Source organism: Diadema setosum, chromosome 3 (genome assembly GCF_964275005.1).
Source record: "Diadema setosum chromosome 3, eeDiaSeto1, whole genome shotgun sequence".
Taxonomy (NCBI): domain Eukaryota; kingdom Metazoa; phylum Echinodermata; class Echinoidea; order Diadematoida; family Diadematidae; genus Diadema; species Diadema setosum.
In genome coordinates, this window is record NC_092687.1 from 37,633,202 (window position 1) to 37,653,587 (window position 20,386).

The 20,386-nt window shown below is 37.4% G+C and overlaps 1 protein-coding gene and 1 pseudogene across 1 annotated transcript; one reads left to right on the top strand and one right to left on the bottom strand.

The window, feature by feature from the left end:
• The window catches only part of LOC140246836 (proton-coupled folate transporter-like), a 21,138-nt pseudogene extending 19,536 nt beyond the window's left edge, over positions 1-1,602 (bottom strand).
• Positions 199-18,586, top strand: LOC140226576 (uncharacterized). The gene is made up of 9 exons (XM_072307028.1): positions 199-281; positions 1,561-1,736; positions 4,254-4,385; positions 5,809-5,882; positions 6,331-6,604; positions 7,220-7,333; positions 9,315-9,580; positions 10,404-10,656; positions 14,715-18,586. Exons 2-9 carry the CDS (start codon positions 1,601-1,603, stop codon positions 16,181-16,183), a joined length of 2,718 nt encoding a protein of 905 aa, XP_072163129.1. The 5' UTR covers positions 199-281; positions 1,561-1,600; the 3' UTR covers positions 16,184-18,586.
• The last annotated feature ends 1,800 nt before the right edge of the window (positions 18,587-20,386 follow it).

The following is a 20,386-nucleotide window of genomic DNA, read 5'->3' on the forward strand; positions in this document are numbered from 1 at the left end:
TAGCTAGCTGTTGCCGTGCGACGATCTTTGTGCGCATACTACTGAGTATGCAGCACTGTGCAGTGTAGGCATGCTACTAGATACGTACGTGCATGCGCATGCTAGCGCTATAGCTCGCGCTGAACCAACGCGCTACCTAGGCAAAGAGTACCCGGTAGTAGAAGCTAGCTGTGTACGTGTATATATGCGCTAATAATAGGCCTATCAAGCATGCATGGGGTAGGAGCCTTGTATTAGCGACGACTAAAACGGTAAAGTCTAAAGCTGGGTAATTTTCAAAGGTAAGATATTTGAACATGACATATATATCAGAAGGGTGTTCTAGAGAAATACACGAATATTGACTTAGAATCCAGTGTAATAATGATAGCCTAAAATAACTTTATCAACTAGGCCTACTAGACTCTAGCCGTTTGTTACAGTTAACGTTTAATTTAGTTTGACTCGTAGTCTTGAGTTGTAAATGTAACGTTAACCCGTTAAGTCGTGGGACTAAACACTGAACAGTGACACACAGTAACACTAACAGTCTATTAGACGTTAACAACACTAACGTTAGATGTGTCTAACGTTAGACTCTAGAAAAAAAAAAAACTTCTAACGGTTACCAGTTAGATTATACAGTAAGATAGAGGGTCTATTTTATATAGGCTTATCTACTAGAGAATCTTACCACTAAAAGAGCTATGGAGACTAGTGGCAGTGCAGCAGTAACCATTCAAGGCACCTTCCTCACAAATATTAAAAGGTGCCTTTAACTATAAACACTAACACTACAGTATCAAGTGTAACTAACGTTAGGAATATAATATTCTAGTAGGCCTAGGAGCCAAGTAGTAGGGTGCCTATTTAATAGGCCTACCATAAGTAATAACATTAACAGTTAGGGCCTAACTCAACTGTTAGTCCTAGGTGAATGGTCACGAGTGCCTAGAGTTTCTAGACCCGGTCTAATTTACACTTGTCTAACTGTTACATTAGCTGTTTGCATTAATCAGTAGTTTGCATTGAGTTTGCATTTAAATAGTTTGCATCAATTTGCATTAGGATCTAGACCCGCTAGTTTCCATTAGGTAGGCCTAGCTAGATAATCTAGGGCCTTGTTTGCGTTAACCCTCACAGTAGGACCGAATCTACCCTAACGTCTACCACCGGGATGGCTAGGTTCTATGACATCTAACCTAGATCACGTCACAGATATTAGACCACGTCTGTCTCTTTTAGTGTCTACCTAACGTTAGGCCTAGCTGAGATAATCTAGACACCGTTCTATGTATGATGTAGGGCCCAGGCCCAGGGGTCTACAACAACAATACAAATTAAAGGCAATGATAAAGCATCAGTTCGTTGTTCATACGTAGGTAGGGCCTAAGTCTTACGCTTTAGACGTGCTGAGGACAGTCTGTTATTTTTTACTCCTTATAAATAAGACACTGGATAGGGGCATGAAATATTTGCTTTCTTTGCTCTACGACCTACAAGAATTGTTTCAGATAGATTTTTTTTTTTTTTTTTTTTGTTAGACATGTCTATCGAGTTTTAACTCTTTCAATTTTGCAGCAAAATCCATCGGTGAAGAACTCACACAAACAGTCCCGGCATGGCTCTTCGGGCCAAGAATGACTTTTCTCACGTGAAGGCGTATTTCTCAACTAAAGAATGGGCGGACATGAACGACTATGAGAAGATGAGGTTGAAGAACATCAAAGAAAACTATGAGATGATGCGAGAAGTTGGTAAGAAGCAAAGAGTGATAAGTTATGGAAGTGAAGTAAATCTAACGTTAGGTCTAAACGACCACGTTAGTTTAGGGCCTAACGCCAACGGTTAGAACTGTGTCTAGGTAATATCAGTAATATAGTTCAGACAAAAGCCTGACATGAACATTAGAGTATAGATTTAGATCTTTTTTATGCCTCCGCCACAAAGTGTCGCTGAGTGGAGGCATTATGTTTTCGGGTTGCCGTCCGTCCGTCCTTCCGTCCGTCTGTCAGTCCTTCCGTCCGTCCGTCCTTCTGTCCGTCCGTCCTTCTGTCCGTAGGGTCCTAATCAATTTTGTGGACAGCGTAGGAACCTTATCTAAAAAACCATTAGGCCTAGAGGTATCCTAATGAAACTTGGCATGTATGTATGACTATGAGGTAGTGAAGTTGTGCCTATCAACTTTTGGGTGCACATGCTCAAGGTCAAAGGTCAAAAGGTCATGGTCAAATGCTCAAAATGTCACTATTTCCCCTATATCTCTGCAATTGCGGGAGGTATTTTCTTGAAACTTGGTGTATACCTGAACTAGAGATTCCCCAGCACCAGAGAGAGTTTTGGGTCATGAGGTCAAAGGTCAAGTGAAAATGTTATATTTTCACTTTTTTCTCCATATCTCACAAATATTTCAAGGTACCTGTATCTTCATGGAACTTGTTAGTACAAATGTACTGACTGACAGTGATCATGTAGGGAATTTATGGGTCATGGGTCAAAGGTCAGGGGGTCAAAGGTCGAGGTAAACTCATCAAATTGTCATTATTTCCCTCTTATGTGCAATGCCTGCAGGATTTTTTTCTTGAAACCAATACAGATTCTCTTGGAAGTTTCTTGTCAAATTGACAAAAGGTCAAAGGCCGAAAGGTCAAGTGAAAGTGCTAAATTTCACTTCTTCTTTAAACTTATAAAAGGGTCAAAAGTTGGGTACAAATCCCTTGCCTTAATACCTGCACTCTTACTAGACAGTATAGCCATTCATCCAAATAAACCTAGTTCAAGGAAAGTGAACATTCAATGCATTTGTGACAAACCTGTCTTTTTTGATATTGTGCCAGTTATGTGAAACTGTCATCACAAATTGTCAAGACATTGTGCTATAGACCTATTCGGAGAACCATGCGTTATGGCGGAGGCATACATTGTACCAGTCGCCATAGCGACATTTCTAGTTTATTTCTGTAATAATAATAATTGTTGTTAGATCTCGAGCTATGTGTAATCATCAAAATAAGATTCATGTAAGAATACACTCCTTACGGAATTATGTATTCATTTAAATCATGTGACAGAATTTCGTACTAATTTGTATGTTTATTTTATGCCAGCTCTTGGAGGTAAGAATAGAATTTATAGAAAAGTATGTGTGCTCCCTTGTGGGTGTTGGGTTTGGGACAAGATTGTTATGGGCCAAAACTATCACAATTATGTTAGTTCATCACATTTTGTTTGCATTGGAACAGTTGCAGTAGATTTATATTGTTGGCATACCATTTTATGGATAGGTTTTGAGAAGTGAAATGAAATCATCCCTCCCTCCTATTTTTTCTATGTGTATTAAAGTTATCATTGATTTGCGAGGGCTGCACGCAAATCAAGCGACGCTTTGGTAGCCCTGCTGTATTTTTAATTGTACGCCTTGTTATATTACTGATACTGAGTACCGGTACTATTAGCCCGACCAGACGCTGTTAGTACGCTGTGCAAAAACAGCGCTACGTAACACAGCGACTGGGCTGTGTACTATAAAAGTTTTAAATACTGATACGTTTCTGCTGTACATTGTGTAAAGGCAATAAAAAATACACGTGTATTCTGTTAACAAGTGTGATTACCGGTATGTATCCGCATGAACTCTGGCTTGCACAATGTATGTATATGGGTGTATGTTTGTTCATGTACAATGATAATACAGGAATCAATAAATCAAATCAAAATAAAATAGAGAACGTTTGTGAGCGTACATTGGTCGTTCATCAGTGAAATGATATCAGGACCGAAGGATCACCGCTACATTATCATACAGTGTGTTATATAGGGATAGGCCTAGGTATAGTGTATAGTGTATTTGTTCAGGGTTTTTGTTTCGGACTTGTTAGGTTTAATAATTATAGGTCTTTTTGTCTTAGTTTCTGTGTTTCATCCATTTTCAATGTAAATTATATCAGTCAATCGATCATATAATTTCTTGTATTTTGTGTGTGTGTGTGGGGGGGGGGGGGATGCACCCTACAAGCCCAGCTTTTCAGCATTCCTCCCCATTTCCAACATTTTCGTATACTAGTACTTACGATTTTCTATAAATTTAGCCTTTATTTTATATTTTGAAATCTAGACCCTCTATGTACTGGTATTCAATTTCTGTAATACAATGTATATTTATATATTTCTGTTGGAAATGAAAAATTAATGAATGAATGAATACAGGGAATTTGTGTTCAGGGTCTTATTCTTGTTTCGCATCCATGTTTAAAATCCCGTTTCGCTTTAAACAGGACTTAATGTTCCAGCTCCAGACTTCATGCAGAGCAATCGAAAGAGGAAGAAATCAACAAAAAGAGAGAGTGACAGTGAAGACGAGGAATGGACGCCCGGAGGCTGGAAGAAAAAATATGTCAAACCAAAAGGTTAACGTCGCGGCTGTTCTTGCTTACAGGCTGTAATGTTTCTTCTCTTAACATGCCAGAGCATAAAGTGCGTGTAGCATTGTTCCTTGTTCTGTCCAGCCATTATTTCTACTTATCTGACTGCACGTGATAACTAATGAAATAAGGTTACAGTTCGTTATTCCGAAGGTTCATTATTCCAAATGTTCTTTAGTCCGAAGGTTCGTTATTCCGAAGGTTCGTTAATCCGAAAATGTGATAAGGTTTGATATTCCGAAGGTTCATTAATCCAAAAATGAAATAAGGTTCGTTATTCCGAAGGTTCGTTACGGACCTTATTTTATTGTCGGATCAACGAACCCTCGGAATAACGAACCCTATTTCCTTTTCGGATAAACGAACCTTTGGAATAACAAACCTTCTGAATAACGCCACATATGTTTGGATTAACGAACCCCCCCCCCCCTTTTTTTTTTTTTCATTTTCGGATTTAACGGACCTCTAGGTAGGCTTTAAGGGAATTTGTGTGTTTCAGATTAACGAACTGCGGAACTTCGGAATAACGAACAGCACCCAAAAAAGTGGAGTAAGATTTCAGATCTTCGGTACTGAGGGAGTGCTGAGGGATATCGGCCTGCTACATTGCAGAATAAAGGGGATGAGTGAAAGGTCACGTGAAAGTGAAAAGTGAAAAGTGAAAAGTGAAAAGGGTAAACAGGTCAATGAACTTGCTCGGGAGTGAATACTAAGTTTGTTTATACACAACCGTTTAAATCACCTCTGTCATTGGTACATTTCCTGTGGGCATTCTTCAATGAAACATCATATCAAGATAAATAAACGGGGAGAGCGTTTCAATTGAGTACGAGGCTGTTCTGTTCGTTAATGATTATGATTAACCTTGCCTAGATCTGATTTTATACAGATTTTTTTTTTCACAGAAATTTTATTTTTAATCAAAAGCGCAAAGTTCACACACTGCTAAAATCAGTAGAGGCTATGGAATTATCAAGTCTCTGTTCAATCATGTTGCGGTTTCTGTTAGTTATATTTGGTGTTGTTCAAGTAAGTCTCTGTCAAGAATTTCCACAGATTACTTACAGTTCAGTTGAAGGTAAGGACAGGAAGTCATGCAGAAGTTGTCGACATGATCTTTTGTTTTTGTCATATACAGCGCTTACGGTCCCTTCTAGCTTCAATGTGATTAAAAAAAAAACTAAGAAAAATACTGACGAATAAATGTCTTTACATCGAAACAAATGTGCCATATATTGTCACTTAATATTACTCTAGGAACTGTAGACAGCAATCGTTGCTCTCATTCTAATGAAAATGTTATCGTTATTGTTAATTGACTGAGGTGTAAGTAAACCCCAAAATACATGTTAGGGCTAACGTGTTCAGTTTTTCGTCTTTCTCAAATGACTTTGTGTTTAATCTACAGCATCGTTTAAGGCACCCTTTAAAGCATCGCCTATGAAGGAAAAGAAGAAGAGCTCTTGTGGAAATGCTTCAAAAGTGAGTAAAATGACTAGTGGTATACAGATTGTTTTACCAAACCACGAAACGGTCACTGTACTTCGATTAGACATTTTATTCTCAAGCTGAAGATAAGCTAATAAGTTGGCTATAGAATCTGTATTTGGCAAAAATGGAAAATAATCTGATAATAGCAATGATGTACAATATGACAGGGGGGAAATGTAACGGGTCAAGGAGAAAAGTGAAAAAAAAATAGATGTGATACTAATGGATTTGCTACAGTAATGGCGGTTGGTGTCATGAAAAGGGAATGAGACATTTTCCTTTGGTGCAGAGACAACAGAACACCTTCGATAAGTAATCTAGTGCATCACAGTGTTAATGACTGAATATTAAGGTGATAGCAAGGGTAAGATCTATGAAAATGTTACAAAGACTGGAGAAAATTCAACTTCAATGTAACTTCCTTTCGTTGGAAATGTAGAAGGCAGACTCCGCTAGATCACCCACTTGGAACCTTGGAGATCCTATGGGCGATGGGGACAAAACCAGGGATGGACAGATATCAGATCTTTTGGACTGGAAGGATTGCGGGGACAGGCAGGTGGAATCCAATGTTGACTCTCGGTCAAGCGCACCTGCAGGTGACGATACTGGTGGTCCAGTAAAATCAACCACAAAGGATACAACTGCCAGTCGTGCGCCATTCAAACCGCCTGGACCAATGCAAGTGGGGCGGAAAGCTGGGCGACCGTTAGGTAAAATTGATAATTATGTTATCAAAAAAAGAAACAACAACAAAAAACAAAAAACAAAGAGAATTCCTATAAACTTTATCAGTTGCAGGCATTTATTAAATCATGTAAATAGAGAGTGCGTACAAGTATGTATTCAAATTAGTATAATGAAGCCTTGAAATGACACGCTGCGTTATGGTATTTGATTCCAGTCAAATGGTCATCTATGATCCTTCAACTAGGTCTTCAGGGCTGCCACGGTAAAAAAAAAAAATAAATAAATAAAATAAAAATAATAATAATAATAAAAAAAAGTCGTAATTCCTTTCCTAAATTCATTAGTTGATTTGCAAATTTGGTAATTTAATACCAAAGTATACATTTTGATATTTCTATTTCTTCGAATCACGTACATTGTAATCTGTGTACTTATGTTTTCTGTGATATTGCTGAAAATGATTTTGATGTATTCATGAAATTATGCTTAAGAAAATAAATCACACAAGCTAAGTGGGTTTCTATATTAAACTCACAACAAATATTAGAGCGAATTATGTAAAAAAAGAAGAACACAACAATAACATTTTGAAGACCAGCATGACTTTAAACAAACAGCTCTCCATTTTTAATTCCTAGAGAAACGACGCACAGCTTCGACGGCACCAGCTCCAACATCTCGTTATCCCAGAAGAGCAGTATCCAAGAAATGCTACAAGGAAGAAGACGTACCAGATGAGGATCACTTCATTTGTGAGTATTCTAATTAGACGATGATACTGTCACTTTTTGTTACGTTTTGTCACTAACTTGTTGCAAATATAGCAAGAATAACGAACTCTAGGATACAAGCAAGAAGGAACACATGAGCAGTGAATGAATAGTAGCATACACATTGATGTTGACATCGGGGCTTTTGAGATATCTCTTGAATCATTCTGCATTGTAGACAAACGAAAGCAGTTTTACTCTTTACTTAAGACGTTAAAAAAATTCTTGTAAACGGTAGCCAGATTCGTTCTCTGGTATTTTTGATTCACATCAAGTATAAGGTCTGAGGCTGCAGTGCAATATTTACATCGCTTTTTATTTGTTATTGATGGGTTGATAACCTCGACAATATCATCTTTTCTTTTTATGCCTCCGCCACGAAGTGGTGCCGGAGGCATTACAGATATGTTTTCGGGTTGTCCGTCCGTCCGTCCTTCCGTCCGTCCTTCCGCCCGTCCGTACTGAATTTTGTGGCAAGCGTAACTAAAAAACCTTTTGAGGTATCCTAATGAAACTTAATATGTATGTGTATTAGGTGGTGAAGTTGTGCCTATCAACTTTTGGGTGCACATGCTCAAGGTCAAAGGTCAAAAGGTCAAGGTCAAATACATAAAATTTCACTATTTCCTCTATATCTATGCATTGCCTGAAGATATTTTCATGAAAACCCGATTAAGATTCTCTGGTGAAAGTTTGGAGTCATGAGGTCAAAGGTCAAAATGTCAAGTAAAAATACTAAAATTTCACTTTTTTCTCTGTACCTTGGAAATTGTTCAAGGTATCTTCATGGAACATAGTATATACATGTACTGACTGGCAGTGATTATCTAGAGAATCTAGGGTTCATGGGGTCAAAGGTCAGGGGTCAAAGATCAAGGGCAACACTTCAAAATTTTACTATTTCCCTCATATATGCAATGCCAGGATTATTTTTTTGCACTGGGTGTATGCATGTATAACCCAATAGAGATTCTCTGTTAATTTTTTTTTCTCTTTTTTTGACTCAAAGGTCAAAAGGTCAAAGATCAAGTGAAAGTGCTGAACTAACTGTTTCCGCCATATCTAGGAAATCGGTTCAAGTTATCTTGAAACTTACTACATATTTATGCATGTTCTGTCTGACAGTGATTATCTTAATATGAATTTTAGGGTCAAAGGCCAGATGAAAATGGCAACAATTTACTATTCAATACAGAAATTGCACTTTGTCTCCATACCTTGAAAATTACTCAGTGCATAAACTTATGAATGGATCAAAGTCAAGTTAAAGTTCCTAAATCTCCAAATACATGCTCTCCTATTCATCCAATTAAACCTAGGTCAAGGAAGGTGAACATTCAACACATTTGTGACAAACTTGTCATTTTACTATTTTGCCAATTGTGTGAAAATGTAATCACACATTGTCCACATGTACTATATAGACCTATTAGGAGAACCATGCATTATGGCGGAGGCATACCAGTCGCCATAGCGACATTTCTAGTTTCCTTTTAAACTTGTCCAGAAATAATATAATGATGGCGGCAATCTATGAAAATCCCCATATAGTGATCCCTTTGAGGGCTAAAATAGAGAAATAAAACCAACAGTATTTTCATCAAATACTTATCAGTAGAAATTGAAGAAACTATATCCTTGCGAAATGCTGTGGGTTTTTCTTTGACATTGTTTGACAAAAAATATCGGCAAAAACCTACGGATCAAACAAGAGTCAGATTTGATCAACGAATATGAAAGCTATCATGGCATAACCTAGAATTCAAAGGTGATTATGCCATCAGTGATGGAGAAGCAACATGTTATAATAGATAAGTTCATTATATCGTGTCAATTCCCGATGACGAGCACAATATTAATCACGTGTTATTTAAAAAGATGATCATTTAAGATGATCTAGGTTGACAGTGATCTCACTGAGAGTTACCAATACAAAATAGTTATTTTCCTCCCCCTTTATCAGTTTGTGAAGAATGTAATGAGATATACGAAGGTGAGTGCGAGAAACATCCACTGGTAATCATCCGAGACGCAGCCGCACCAAAGGGTTGCAAAAACAGGGCCAGGAACACCCTCCCAGGAGGCCTGGTGGTCGGACAGTCTTCTATTCCCGGAGCTGGACTAGGGGTCAAAGCTACTGAGCACATACCCAAAGGCCATCGATTCGGACCATATGAAGGTGATATAGTGGACGCAGAGACCGGCTTCGACAGCGGATATGCGTGGGAAGTAAGTCAAGTTCATTTTTTTTTCTTTTCAGGTTAAGTGCCTGTTTTTAGCCATGTTCAATAAACATGTTGTTAAGTTAAATAACAAAATTATGGCCCCTGTTTGAAAGTGACCGTGAATGAGAGAATGACCTCTCGTGCTTTATTTCTCCTCAGAAAATCCAGCAAAAACTAGCTCAGCAGAAATGAAACGAGGTGTAAATTATGTTCTCAAGGCACACTCGCTTTTGTGAAGATTTAAGAATAAAACAAATTCCAGGATTTTTTTTCTAGCTTTACGAACAGCTCTATTGGAATAATGCAATGGATAATTTCATAGAGCAAGACTACACCTTTATGACTGAGAAAAGAGTAAATCGAAATGTGTTTCCTTTCCTTTACTAGTCTCGGGGTTTTAGTGAATGTCAACTACTGTATTTATATTATATAACGTTAGGATAAGACACTCGTTAACAAAAAAAAAAAATACATGTGTGTGTGAGTGTGTGTGTGTGTGTGGATGTGTGCGTGTTACGTCTGGCTGAGTGTGCGTGTTCAATTGGTTTTTAGAAATTACTCCTGCATCACTGGTAAAAGGCTTTGATGACATGCGAGCAACAAGTGTTTTGTAGATATTGCATGTATTATATAGATTTCAGCCATTTTTCGGCCCTCTCAAAATCACAAGTCAAACTAAAAACAAAGCCAAAAAACTTAAAGCTCCTTCAGAAATTGCATAGGTTTTATTCTTATTGCCTAATACCAAAATGTCAAATATCATTTGTAACATGCAAGATTTGTAAAATTCTCCTTGTTGTTAACATAATTTCCTTTTTCAAATGTAGGTGTGTCTAGATGGCAAGCCGCATCACTACGTTGACAGTAGAAGCGAGGAAACGGGCAACTGGATGAGGTATATCAACTGTGCCCGAAACGAGACAGAGCAGAACCTCGTGTCTTTCCAGTACCTTGGACAGATCTACTACCGCACCTTCAAACCAATCTGCCCTGGCACTGAACTGTTGGTCTTCTATGGCGATCAGTATGCAAAGGAACTTGGAATACAGCTGCACCGCAACAAACTTAAAACATACACAGGTAATCTTGATTATAGAAACTATGCTAATAAGCCAGTTTGGGGTTCCAGTTTGAGCATGCGCAGAGAAAGGTCATTTGTACCGAAGAGACAGGTTCGTTTTCAATTTCACTGAGATAAGCATCTGTAATGCTATGATTATTAATGGAATCCTTATAAATGGTGCCTGCTAATACATCCACCTGACAGCAAGCCTGGTATTTGGTAGTGTTAACAGAAAAAGTTTGTTAATGTATTCAAAACAGCACAATAAAATAGATGCTTCCCAAAGTGTTGATTGACGAATCATTCTGGTCACTTCATCTACACAGGTTCATTCTTTGATAAAATACGAGTTCCATAAAATGCTATGTTGGGCAAGCTGCTGCATTATGTCGCTTTGAATTGAGTGAAGTGCCTAACCAACTGAGAAAAATGAAAGATCATTTGTACCCGGTTCGGTGTAAAAATGACAGAGGTAAAAATGGCAGAGGTAAAAATGGCAGGGGTAAAAATGGCAGGGGTAAAAATGGCAGAGGTAAAAATGTCATTGGTAAAAATTACAGAGGTAAATAATTACTGTATGTCAGTGGTAAAAATGTCAGAGGTAAAGTTGTCAGTGGTCGTAATGTCAGTGGTCAGAATGCCAGAGATAAAAATGGAATTGATAAAAATCTAGTCGTAGAAATGCAAGAGGACGAGGTAAAAGTGACAGAGATTTTGTATGCCTCCGCAACGAAGTGGCCGGAGGCATTATGTTTTCGGGTCGTCCGTCCGTCCGTCCGTCCGTCCGTCCCGTTTTGTTTTTGTCGATATCTCAAGAACCGTGTTGTGGTTTTACATCAAACTTGGTATGAGGGTATATCCTTGGGGGATGATACTTTGTGTGGATTTTAGGGTCACAGGGTCAAAGGTCAAAGGTCACAGGTTATTTTGTGAAAAAAAATTGAAATTTCATGTTTTTCTCCATATCTCGCAAATGGTTCAAGGTATCTTCATGGAACTTAGTATATATGCTTGTACCGATGGGCAGTGATTATCTAGAGAAGTTAGGGGTCATGGGTCAAAGGTCAGGGGGATCAAAGGTCAAAGTCAACTTCTCAAAATATCACTTCTTTCCTTATATTTTTGCATTGAATGAAGGTTTTTTTTTTTTTTTTTTACTTGATGTATACATGTATTACCCAATATATATTCTGTGGGAGGTTTCTTGCCAAAAGGTCAAAGGTCAAAAGGTCAAAGGTCAAGTGAAAGTGCTGAATTGCACTTTTTCCTCCATATCTCAAAAGTAACTCAAGGTATCATCATGAAACTTACATAATATTATTTATGCATGTTCAACCTAACAGTGATTCTCTTTGGAACTGTGAGGTCAAAGGTCAAAGGCCAGGTTTAGATAATGCTATTTTCCCATTTGATACTGAAATTATACTTTTTCTCAATACCTTGAAAAATTACTCAATGCATAAACTTATAAAAGGGTCAAAAGTCAAGTAAAAATCATCAGTTCCCCAAATACCTGCACTCTGACATTTTAATCATTCATCCAATTGAACCTACATTGTAGTTCTAGGAAAGTGAACATTCAGCACATTTGTGTCAAACCTGTCATTTTAATATTTTGCCAATTGTTTGAAACTGTCATCACACATTGTCAAGACATTGTACTATAGACCTATTAGGAGAACCATGCATTATGGCGGAGGCATATCAGTCGCCGTAGCGATATATCTAGTTTCTTCATGTTTCTGACACTTTTCTCGCAATACGCGCTTTTCGTGCCTTCTCCTGAAATAAAACACGGGGGAGACCGGGGAGAAATATGGGACACCCGTGTAACTTGAAAAATGCTCGGCCAGTCAACAATCCAATTCAATCACTGAAAAAATGACAATATACAAGCCTGGACGTGAGCGGAATTCGTTTGTGTAAGAGTGTGTATGTGAGAGTATGTACATCTTCGTATAGAAGTGTATGTTTATACCAAAAGTGTGTTCGTGCGTGTGTGTGTGTGTGTGTGTGTGTGTGTGATAACTTCATTGGGCGAAACAACGTAGGATTATACTGTTTAAGGGGTTTGCAGCATTGTTGGAACCTCCCTTATGATGATAAATAATGATAGTAGTAGTAGTAATAATAATAATGATAATAATAATAATTTCCCATAGGCCTTGTAGGCTCTTAGCTGGTTTAATATTCCTCTGAAAAGACAGATAGCGCCACTGCACTTGAATCGAACTCAGAATAATGAGAGTGATCTATTTAAAAAAAAAATATTTCCATAAATATTCTTCAAATCTGCAGTTTGGATTTGATAATTCGATAGATACAGTTTGCTCTGGCTAGGTTATTATTCAAAACCTCTTCATACGTTTACCTCTGACGAAATTGCTCTCATTGCTTCTGACATTATTACCTCTGACATAATCACCTCAGCCATTATTACCTCTGCCATTTTTACCTCTGCCAAGTTTACCTCTGCTATTTTTTCCTCTGCCATTTTTTCCTCTGCCATTTTTTCCTCTGCCATTTTTACCTGGCACCTTTGTGCCCATGTGCACACGAGCTATCTACGAACTGGCTTATAGGAAGTAAGGTTCCTACCATAATAATAAGATAATAATTCCCTTACTTTATTTGACTTTCCGGAAAACTACCACTTATAATTTTTATCAACGAAACGGTATGAAAACATCAAAATGAGAAAAAGAAGGGACAAACGAACAAAATCGCATGCTAAATGTAAACCAGGAGAAATATCCTGGATCTCGTTTCACATGATATAATTGTATGTATCTTTGATTTCTTCTAAATTTACTTTCTGAATGTCGTTCGTTTTCGATCTTGCTTTGTTTTGCATGAAATGAAATAATTTTTCTTACGGCAATTAGCGAATCAACTACATGTATAAACATAAATGTCCATAGAATTTCAAAACTGTAGTGTCTTGGCTTTGTTTTAATAACATGAATAATGACTTACAAGTGCTGGGTATTGAATCATCTATTGCGAAAGATATCAACGGGTTCCTTGTATTTATGCCTCCTCCGGAAAAATGCCTGTGGGTGGAGGCATTACTTAAATTTGAAATTTCCACTGATGATATACAGTGGACTCCCGTTATAACGAAGTCCTCGGGACCGGCAGTTTTCTTTCGTTATAACGAAATTTCGTTATAACCGAATGAATAAACAATAAAAATACATAGAGTTGATAATGTTGCGGCCCTAAATTTTATTTCGTTGTAACCGGAATTTCGTTATAACCGTGTTCGTTATAACGGGAGTGCACTGTAATGGCTAAGTGATACACAGAATATAGATACACGTACATGTACATAATTTACAACCATTTGCATGAATATAATGTTGGTGTTCTGTCAAAGCCCAAGATCATATGTGATTTTCATGTGGTTTGAAAGTAATTCTTGAACAAAAATCTTTAGCTCCGAATATAAATTGATAGTAACCATTACGAAGGATAGCAGCTTATCGATAATTGATGTGGATTTTGCCCAAATGTTAAATAAGATGAATTCAGTGAATGCAGAACTGATAGTAGTTAAAACATTGGCGAAGTTTGAGGAAATTGGACAAGCCCTTCGAAGGCTAAGAACTTTGACATTTATTCTCATGTAGTGTCGTCGCTTTATAGACCAGAAAACTTCAACAATTTCTGATTTCAAAGTAGGGTAACAACATTTGTGTAGACATTTCACATAATTTTCATTTTCTCTCATAATAAAGAACCGTTAAAAATGTTACCCTTGCTAATATGTTACCCTTAAAATTTATCTTTTTAGTTGGAGAAATGTGCGCTTTTCATTGATGCAAAACATCTTGTAATTTTGTGGACTTCTTTCCCGCATTTTCTCTGTCATTATCCTACATAGACATCACAATCTGTAGCAGTCCTGTTATCTAGCAACAACAGCATTAGCATTAAAAACTTATAATTCGTATGTTAATAAGATATTTTCTAGGTAATACGAGATAGATATAATACTTTTTTCATTTGTTACGTAGAAGTGACAAGACAGTTCATATCTTCCTAAGATTACGATACGTTTCACTTTCTTTAGATCCTGGACTCTACACATGTGAGGTGTGCGGGAGAGTGTTCTCACGACCCAGGTATTTAGCCGGACATCTCAAGCACAGCCATGGTCACGTTGGGTTATTACCAGATCAAGATGCTCCCGATGCAGCCTTCTTGGCCTTTATCAATCGTCAGCAGCAGCAGAGGCCTATGCAAGAAAGCAGTGGCAGACATTCAGACGTATCATCTAAGCAGAGCCATGCCAGATACCCAGCATGCAAGAAGTGTGGTCAAATGTTCCAGTCTTTAACGCTATTCACACAGCACTTGACAAACCACCCTGAGGAACTGTGTAGTCGGAAGTCCAAAGTGTACGAGCAAGACGCGTCGAAGGGAAGCGAAGACATGGGGCTGTTTGCACAATCTGCCAGATTACCGGAGGAAAGCCAGCAAACCACAGGAAATGAGTCCGCTTGTGATGATATCAGCACATTTCTTAAAACAGACCAAAATATCTCGAGTCCATCAAATATAAAACTTCAACAGACAAATGAAATTTATAGTAAGCAAATTCCTTCTTGTTCAAAGAAAAGCGTAACCTCAAATGCTAAATTTGGGAAGCACGATGAGCAGTCAAAAATGTGTGGGATCATTCAGGGTTGTGAGAAACCATTTGCGTGTGATATGTGTAAAAAGGCATTCAGTGATTTAGCTACTCTCAGGACACACCAGCGTATTCACAGTGGTGAGAAACCATTTGTGTGTGATGTGTGTCAAAAGGCATTCAGTCAATCAGCTACTCTCAGGACACACCAGCGTATTCACAGTGGTGAGAAACCATTTGTGTGTGATGTGTGTCAAAAGGCATGCACTACATCAGCTAATCTCAGGACACACCAGCGTATTCACAGTGGTGAGAAACCATTTGAATGTGATGTGTGTCAAAAGGCATTCAGTCAGTTAGCTCATCTCAGGAAGCACCAGCGTATTCACAGTGGTGAGAAACCATTCGTGTGTGATGTGTGTCAAAAGGCCTTCAGTCAATTAGCTACTCTCAGGAGACACCAGCGTATTCACAATGGTGAGAAACCGTTTGTGTGTGATGTGTGTCAAAAGGCATTCAGTCTATTAGCTAATCTCAGGACACACCAGCGTATTCACAGTGGTGAGAAACCATTTGTGTGTGATGTGTGTCAAAAGGCATGCACTACATCAGCTAATCTCAGGACACACCAGCGTATTCACAGTGGTGAGAAACCATTTGTGTGTGATGTGTGTCAAAAGGCATTCAGTCGATCATCTATTCTCAGGACACACCAGCGTATGCACAGTGGTGAGAAACCATTTGTGTGTGATGTGTGTCAAAAGACATTCACTCAATCATCTCATCTCAGGAAACATAGAAGTAAGTGCAATATTCCAGAGAAGGCGTCTTGCAGCAGGTTTGCACAGAACAAAATGAATTCACAGGACAAAAACACTGTGTTACCTATTGCAGAAAAAGAGGACTAGAATTTGATAAATGCATAAGAATTTTATTGTTTTTCATAAGTATGTATGTATATCCCTGCATGATATACATTTGCATTGAATGATTGAACATTACATCTATTGTATTGTAGTAGACATTTAATATTCCAGAGTACTATTTTATGAAATGAAACCAGTATGAAATAGAATTTGAAGAAACTATTTTAGACAATTGTACAATCCCAATGTCCAATTATCAAATGCTGGATGCTTTAATAGTAATATGAATATTCAGAGTCCTAAGGAGTGTGATCAGAAATGTACACTGTGTATCATGTTAATGCACAAACCAGTGAGAAAAGAAGGGAAATTTGATATTGACATCTAAGGTACCATTCCATAATGTAAACAAGATTTGTGCGGTCTACATTCCATTGGCCAGTTGGATCTATTGTTCTAAACAGGTGCAGCTCCTAACAATGATTGACAGCTAATGTTGCTAATGCCAGCAATAGTTGTTGCTGAACAGGTGGCTGCCCGGGGCCTGATTGGTTGATCGAAATTCGAATTGTCGCTCACTTTGTAATGAAGAACGTAGCAAGATGATGGGCAGCTTTAGATCTGCGACACTTGTATCAGCCCCCCCCCCCCCAAAAAAAAAAAGAAAGAAAAAGAAAGAAATATAAAAAGGAAAACGTTCTGGGCATGTGCTAGACAGTTGTGCCAATAGAGCTCTCGTTGTCCATCTGAGGAGGGAGGTGCGTAGTAGTATTAACGTCACAGATTTTTAGCTACCTGATAATGTGAAGCGAAATAAAACTGAGCAAAAGAGAAACCCAAAAGAAGCATACTCAAGAATGTGCTCATCGTTGAGTAAAGGGCCAGAAAAATCACTGGTTTCGAAATATAAAACAAACAAACAAACAAACAAACAAAACAAAGCAAAGCACCACAAGGAAAGTATTGTAGGCTATCTAACTTAATGACATTCCTGTTCTTGTTTTCTTCTTCAAATTACTTGCAAAACTCTGTCTTTAATTCACTCCAGCTAAAATGTTTATACATGTAATTTGACTAAACATAATTATTTGCCATAATCAATACATCTATGAGTAGTTTTATGAGCGGGTAAACGAGTATGGCAGGGGAGTTAAGTGTTTGAAGTGTATGCAGTTTCCAATGATAATCTCAGTTATGTGTCTGATCTACAATGTCAATTCAGTTCTTCCATTCTCTGCTTGAATAAAAGAGCCTGTCATTGGTTTTTGGACTGTTCGGATTCGAAAAAGCAATTACTAGTACGCTTGTGATATTATGTACGGACTAGGAAACCCGAAGAGAAATTCAACACTTGATGTTGAAACCACCTGTTTGTTGGTTTGTTTTTGGATATTTTTTTTTCGTAACATTGACACAATGAACTCGTATGTGGTATAATGAGCTCTGTGCGATCTTGTCAAGTTTAAGTACAAGCGAGTGCGTGTCACATGATGCGTATAGTGTATATACAAAGTCTATATGAATATTTTTTTTTTCTTCAGCTGGTTTTGTTTAGAGCATCTAAAGAAGATTGTTTTCTGTCCCCTACCGATGTAAATACTCGGATACCGATGAATTATTTTCCACTTGATCTGCTGAGCAAATGGCATTTATAGTTTATGGATTGTACGACTGTAAATAGTGTACACTTTATAAATACGAATATTCACTTGAATGTTTCATATTGTATTTGTCTATATTCATACAGTCTACCACATTCAGAAATAGTACATGTATTTCAAAACTTTTAGATGTTTAGAAAATCAGTTAATCAATTGTTCATGTCCGTTTTAACTTATAAGTAAATTTTAACTAGGCTGGCCCATGCTTGTTTTGGCGAATATTTTCATTGTTGTAAATAGATGTGTATATTATAGGTCTGAGAAAACATTTTATACGGCTTGGCTTCGATATTCAAAGCATTGCGCTTGCTTCATTCAGATGTTGAGATCAGTATCGGTATTTTGATACCTTCGGAGTTTCATGCCGCTAACATGAACATGTCGCCTTTTGACAAAAGGACTGTATAGAACGGTACAATTTCAACAGAATTTTCATTCGTACGTTTCGTCAAAGGTTGCAGCACGATTGTGTAATCGATATATGATTATTGGTATGAAGAAAATAGTTATTTGACGAACTGTTAAAGTGGTGATTGCTGTTACTTATCTAAATTCATGAATTCAAAATGTTCAAAGTGTTCTTATTGTTGCTATATAAGGAATCAAAGTGTTGACATTTCCATCTTGTTTTTTTGTTTTTGTTATTGTAAAGAATGTTTTCAGCGTTTTATAGAGAGTTTGTGTCTCATCTGGATATCTCTCAATTTTATGAATTAAAACAAGTGTTTTGTCTGCAGTGATTGTTGACAGAACTCCTTAATTTTTAGGACGTAATACAACAAAAGACCACACGTCTTTGCGTTTTTGTAATTTACGTGTATGTGAATCGAAAAGGAAGACTTACCTTGAGAGTCTGCATGAAAGAAAGCTACTCTCATTTCATCCAAAATCCTTTCTATAATGCCAACTATTACTTTTTTTTCAGCAGTGTTTTGTATTGTTATTTGCTTCACATACTTCAGCTTAGGATGGAAAATACATGTATACCATTTTACCACCTAAAATAAGCCCTGTCATACCTGTCAGTCCTTAATAGTGATAAGCAAAAAATAAGGGGAAAAAATACGGCAATGATGTTGGCAACGAGGTTGGCATTTCTGCCCTTGACGAATGTTAGTTTGGATTATATATGATACACATTTGTATATAAAATTATGCATGCTTTTGCGGGCGTAGCATAGTAACTATATGGACAGCATCATTTTGTCCGTTAAAAAGATATAAACACGAAGAACCTAATTGTGTTGTGGTGGATGAATCGTGGATTATTGGTTTTTGTTTTGATTTGATTTTGACGTGTAACGTCATGAGAGTTCATGAATGTATTTGTGTCTGCGTGTTTTACGTGTGGAGGAATGGGAAAGAGAGATGGAGAGAGAGACAGAGGTGATAAACGAGAGAGTGGGAGAGGAGAGAGAAAAGCAAAAAAAAAAAAAGAGAGAGAGAGAGAGAGAGAGAGAAAGAAATGGAAAGAAGGAGAAAGGTGTCCGTATTTGTATACGCCCATTCACTGTGCATTGTACTTAGATGTCATTGTAAGCTGAAAACTGACCCTCATGAGCAGAAACCAATGAGTGCTGATACGAGGCTTCTTGTTTTTATTTAATTTTTTTCTTTGTCTAGCCTCCTATTTGGAATTATTCCAGGCCTTATAATAACAATTACACTTTTGATACAGTATTTTAAAATCCGAACCGTCATACCATATGGGTGTATGAACATGATATATGCGGTCAAGAGCAACTAGATCAAGCAGAAGAATATCTTATTTGCCTCTTATATCAATCACTTTACTGAACAGCTCCAGAACACACACACACACACACACACACACGCACGCACGCATTTTGAACCTTGAAAGCATTTGAACTGATAAAAATTCATGTTCTTAACTTCGCAACGTATATAAAGTAGTTGCCTTTATTCAAGTTATCATGCTTTCTGAGGTGATATGGAAGTAATGGAAATAAAGTATTTTAGCGGAAAATTAGTTCGGAAATCGAAGACCCCATAGTCTCAAACGCCATCCTAGACATATCTCGATTACTCGTACGCGTTGATAATCACGGGTCACAATACATGACAAACTTTGATCTAATGCAAGAATGGTTACATGGACAAGTATAATTTAGTTTCACTTTGATTTATTTCTCCACTTGTACAAACGAAATCAGGATGACAAAATCAACACTGTATCACATCAGGATACATGTATGAGTAATGCAAAGAAGTACAAAATATCATAATTACGTGTATATACACGAACAAACAGAAGAGACCGTTATCAATAATCAACTTGTTCGACTGATATAATAGAAAACAGAAATAAAAAAACATGTCAATCTACAAAATGTACTGCACCTGTTACAATTGCGATCAACAAACTAAAAACAAAGCCAGATAAAGCCTTATTTATTTTTATTTGCTTCATTAATGTAATTGGTATGGTTGAATTCATACGCATTTCATTGTTTATTTTCGTATAACAAGTGTTATGACTGTGTCTTGATGTACATTATAACGTACTACATGCATTAAAATCAAAGTCTTAATTTGATTTCCCTTTCTCTGAGTGTACGTGCTG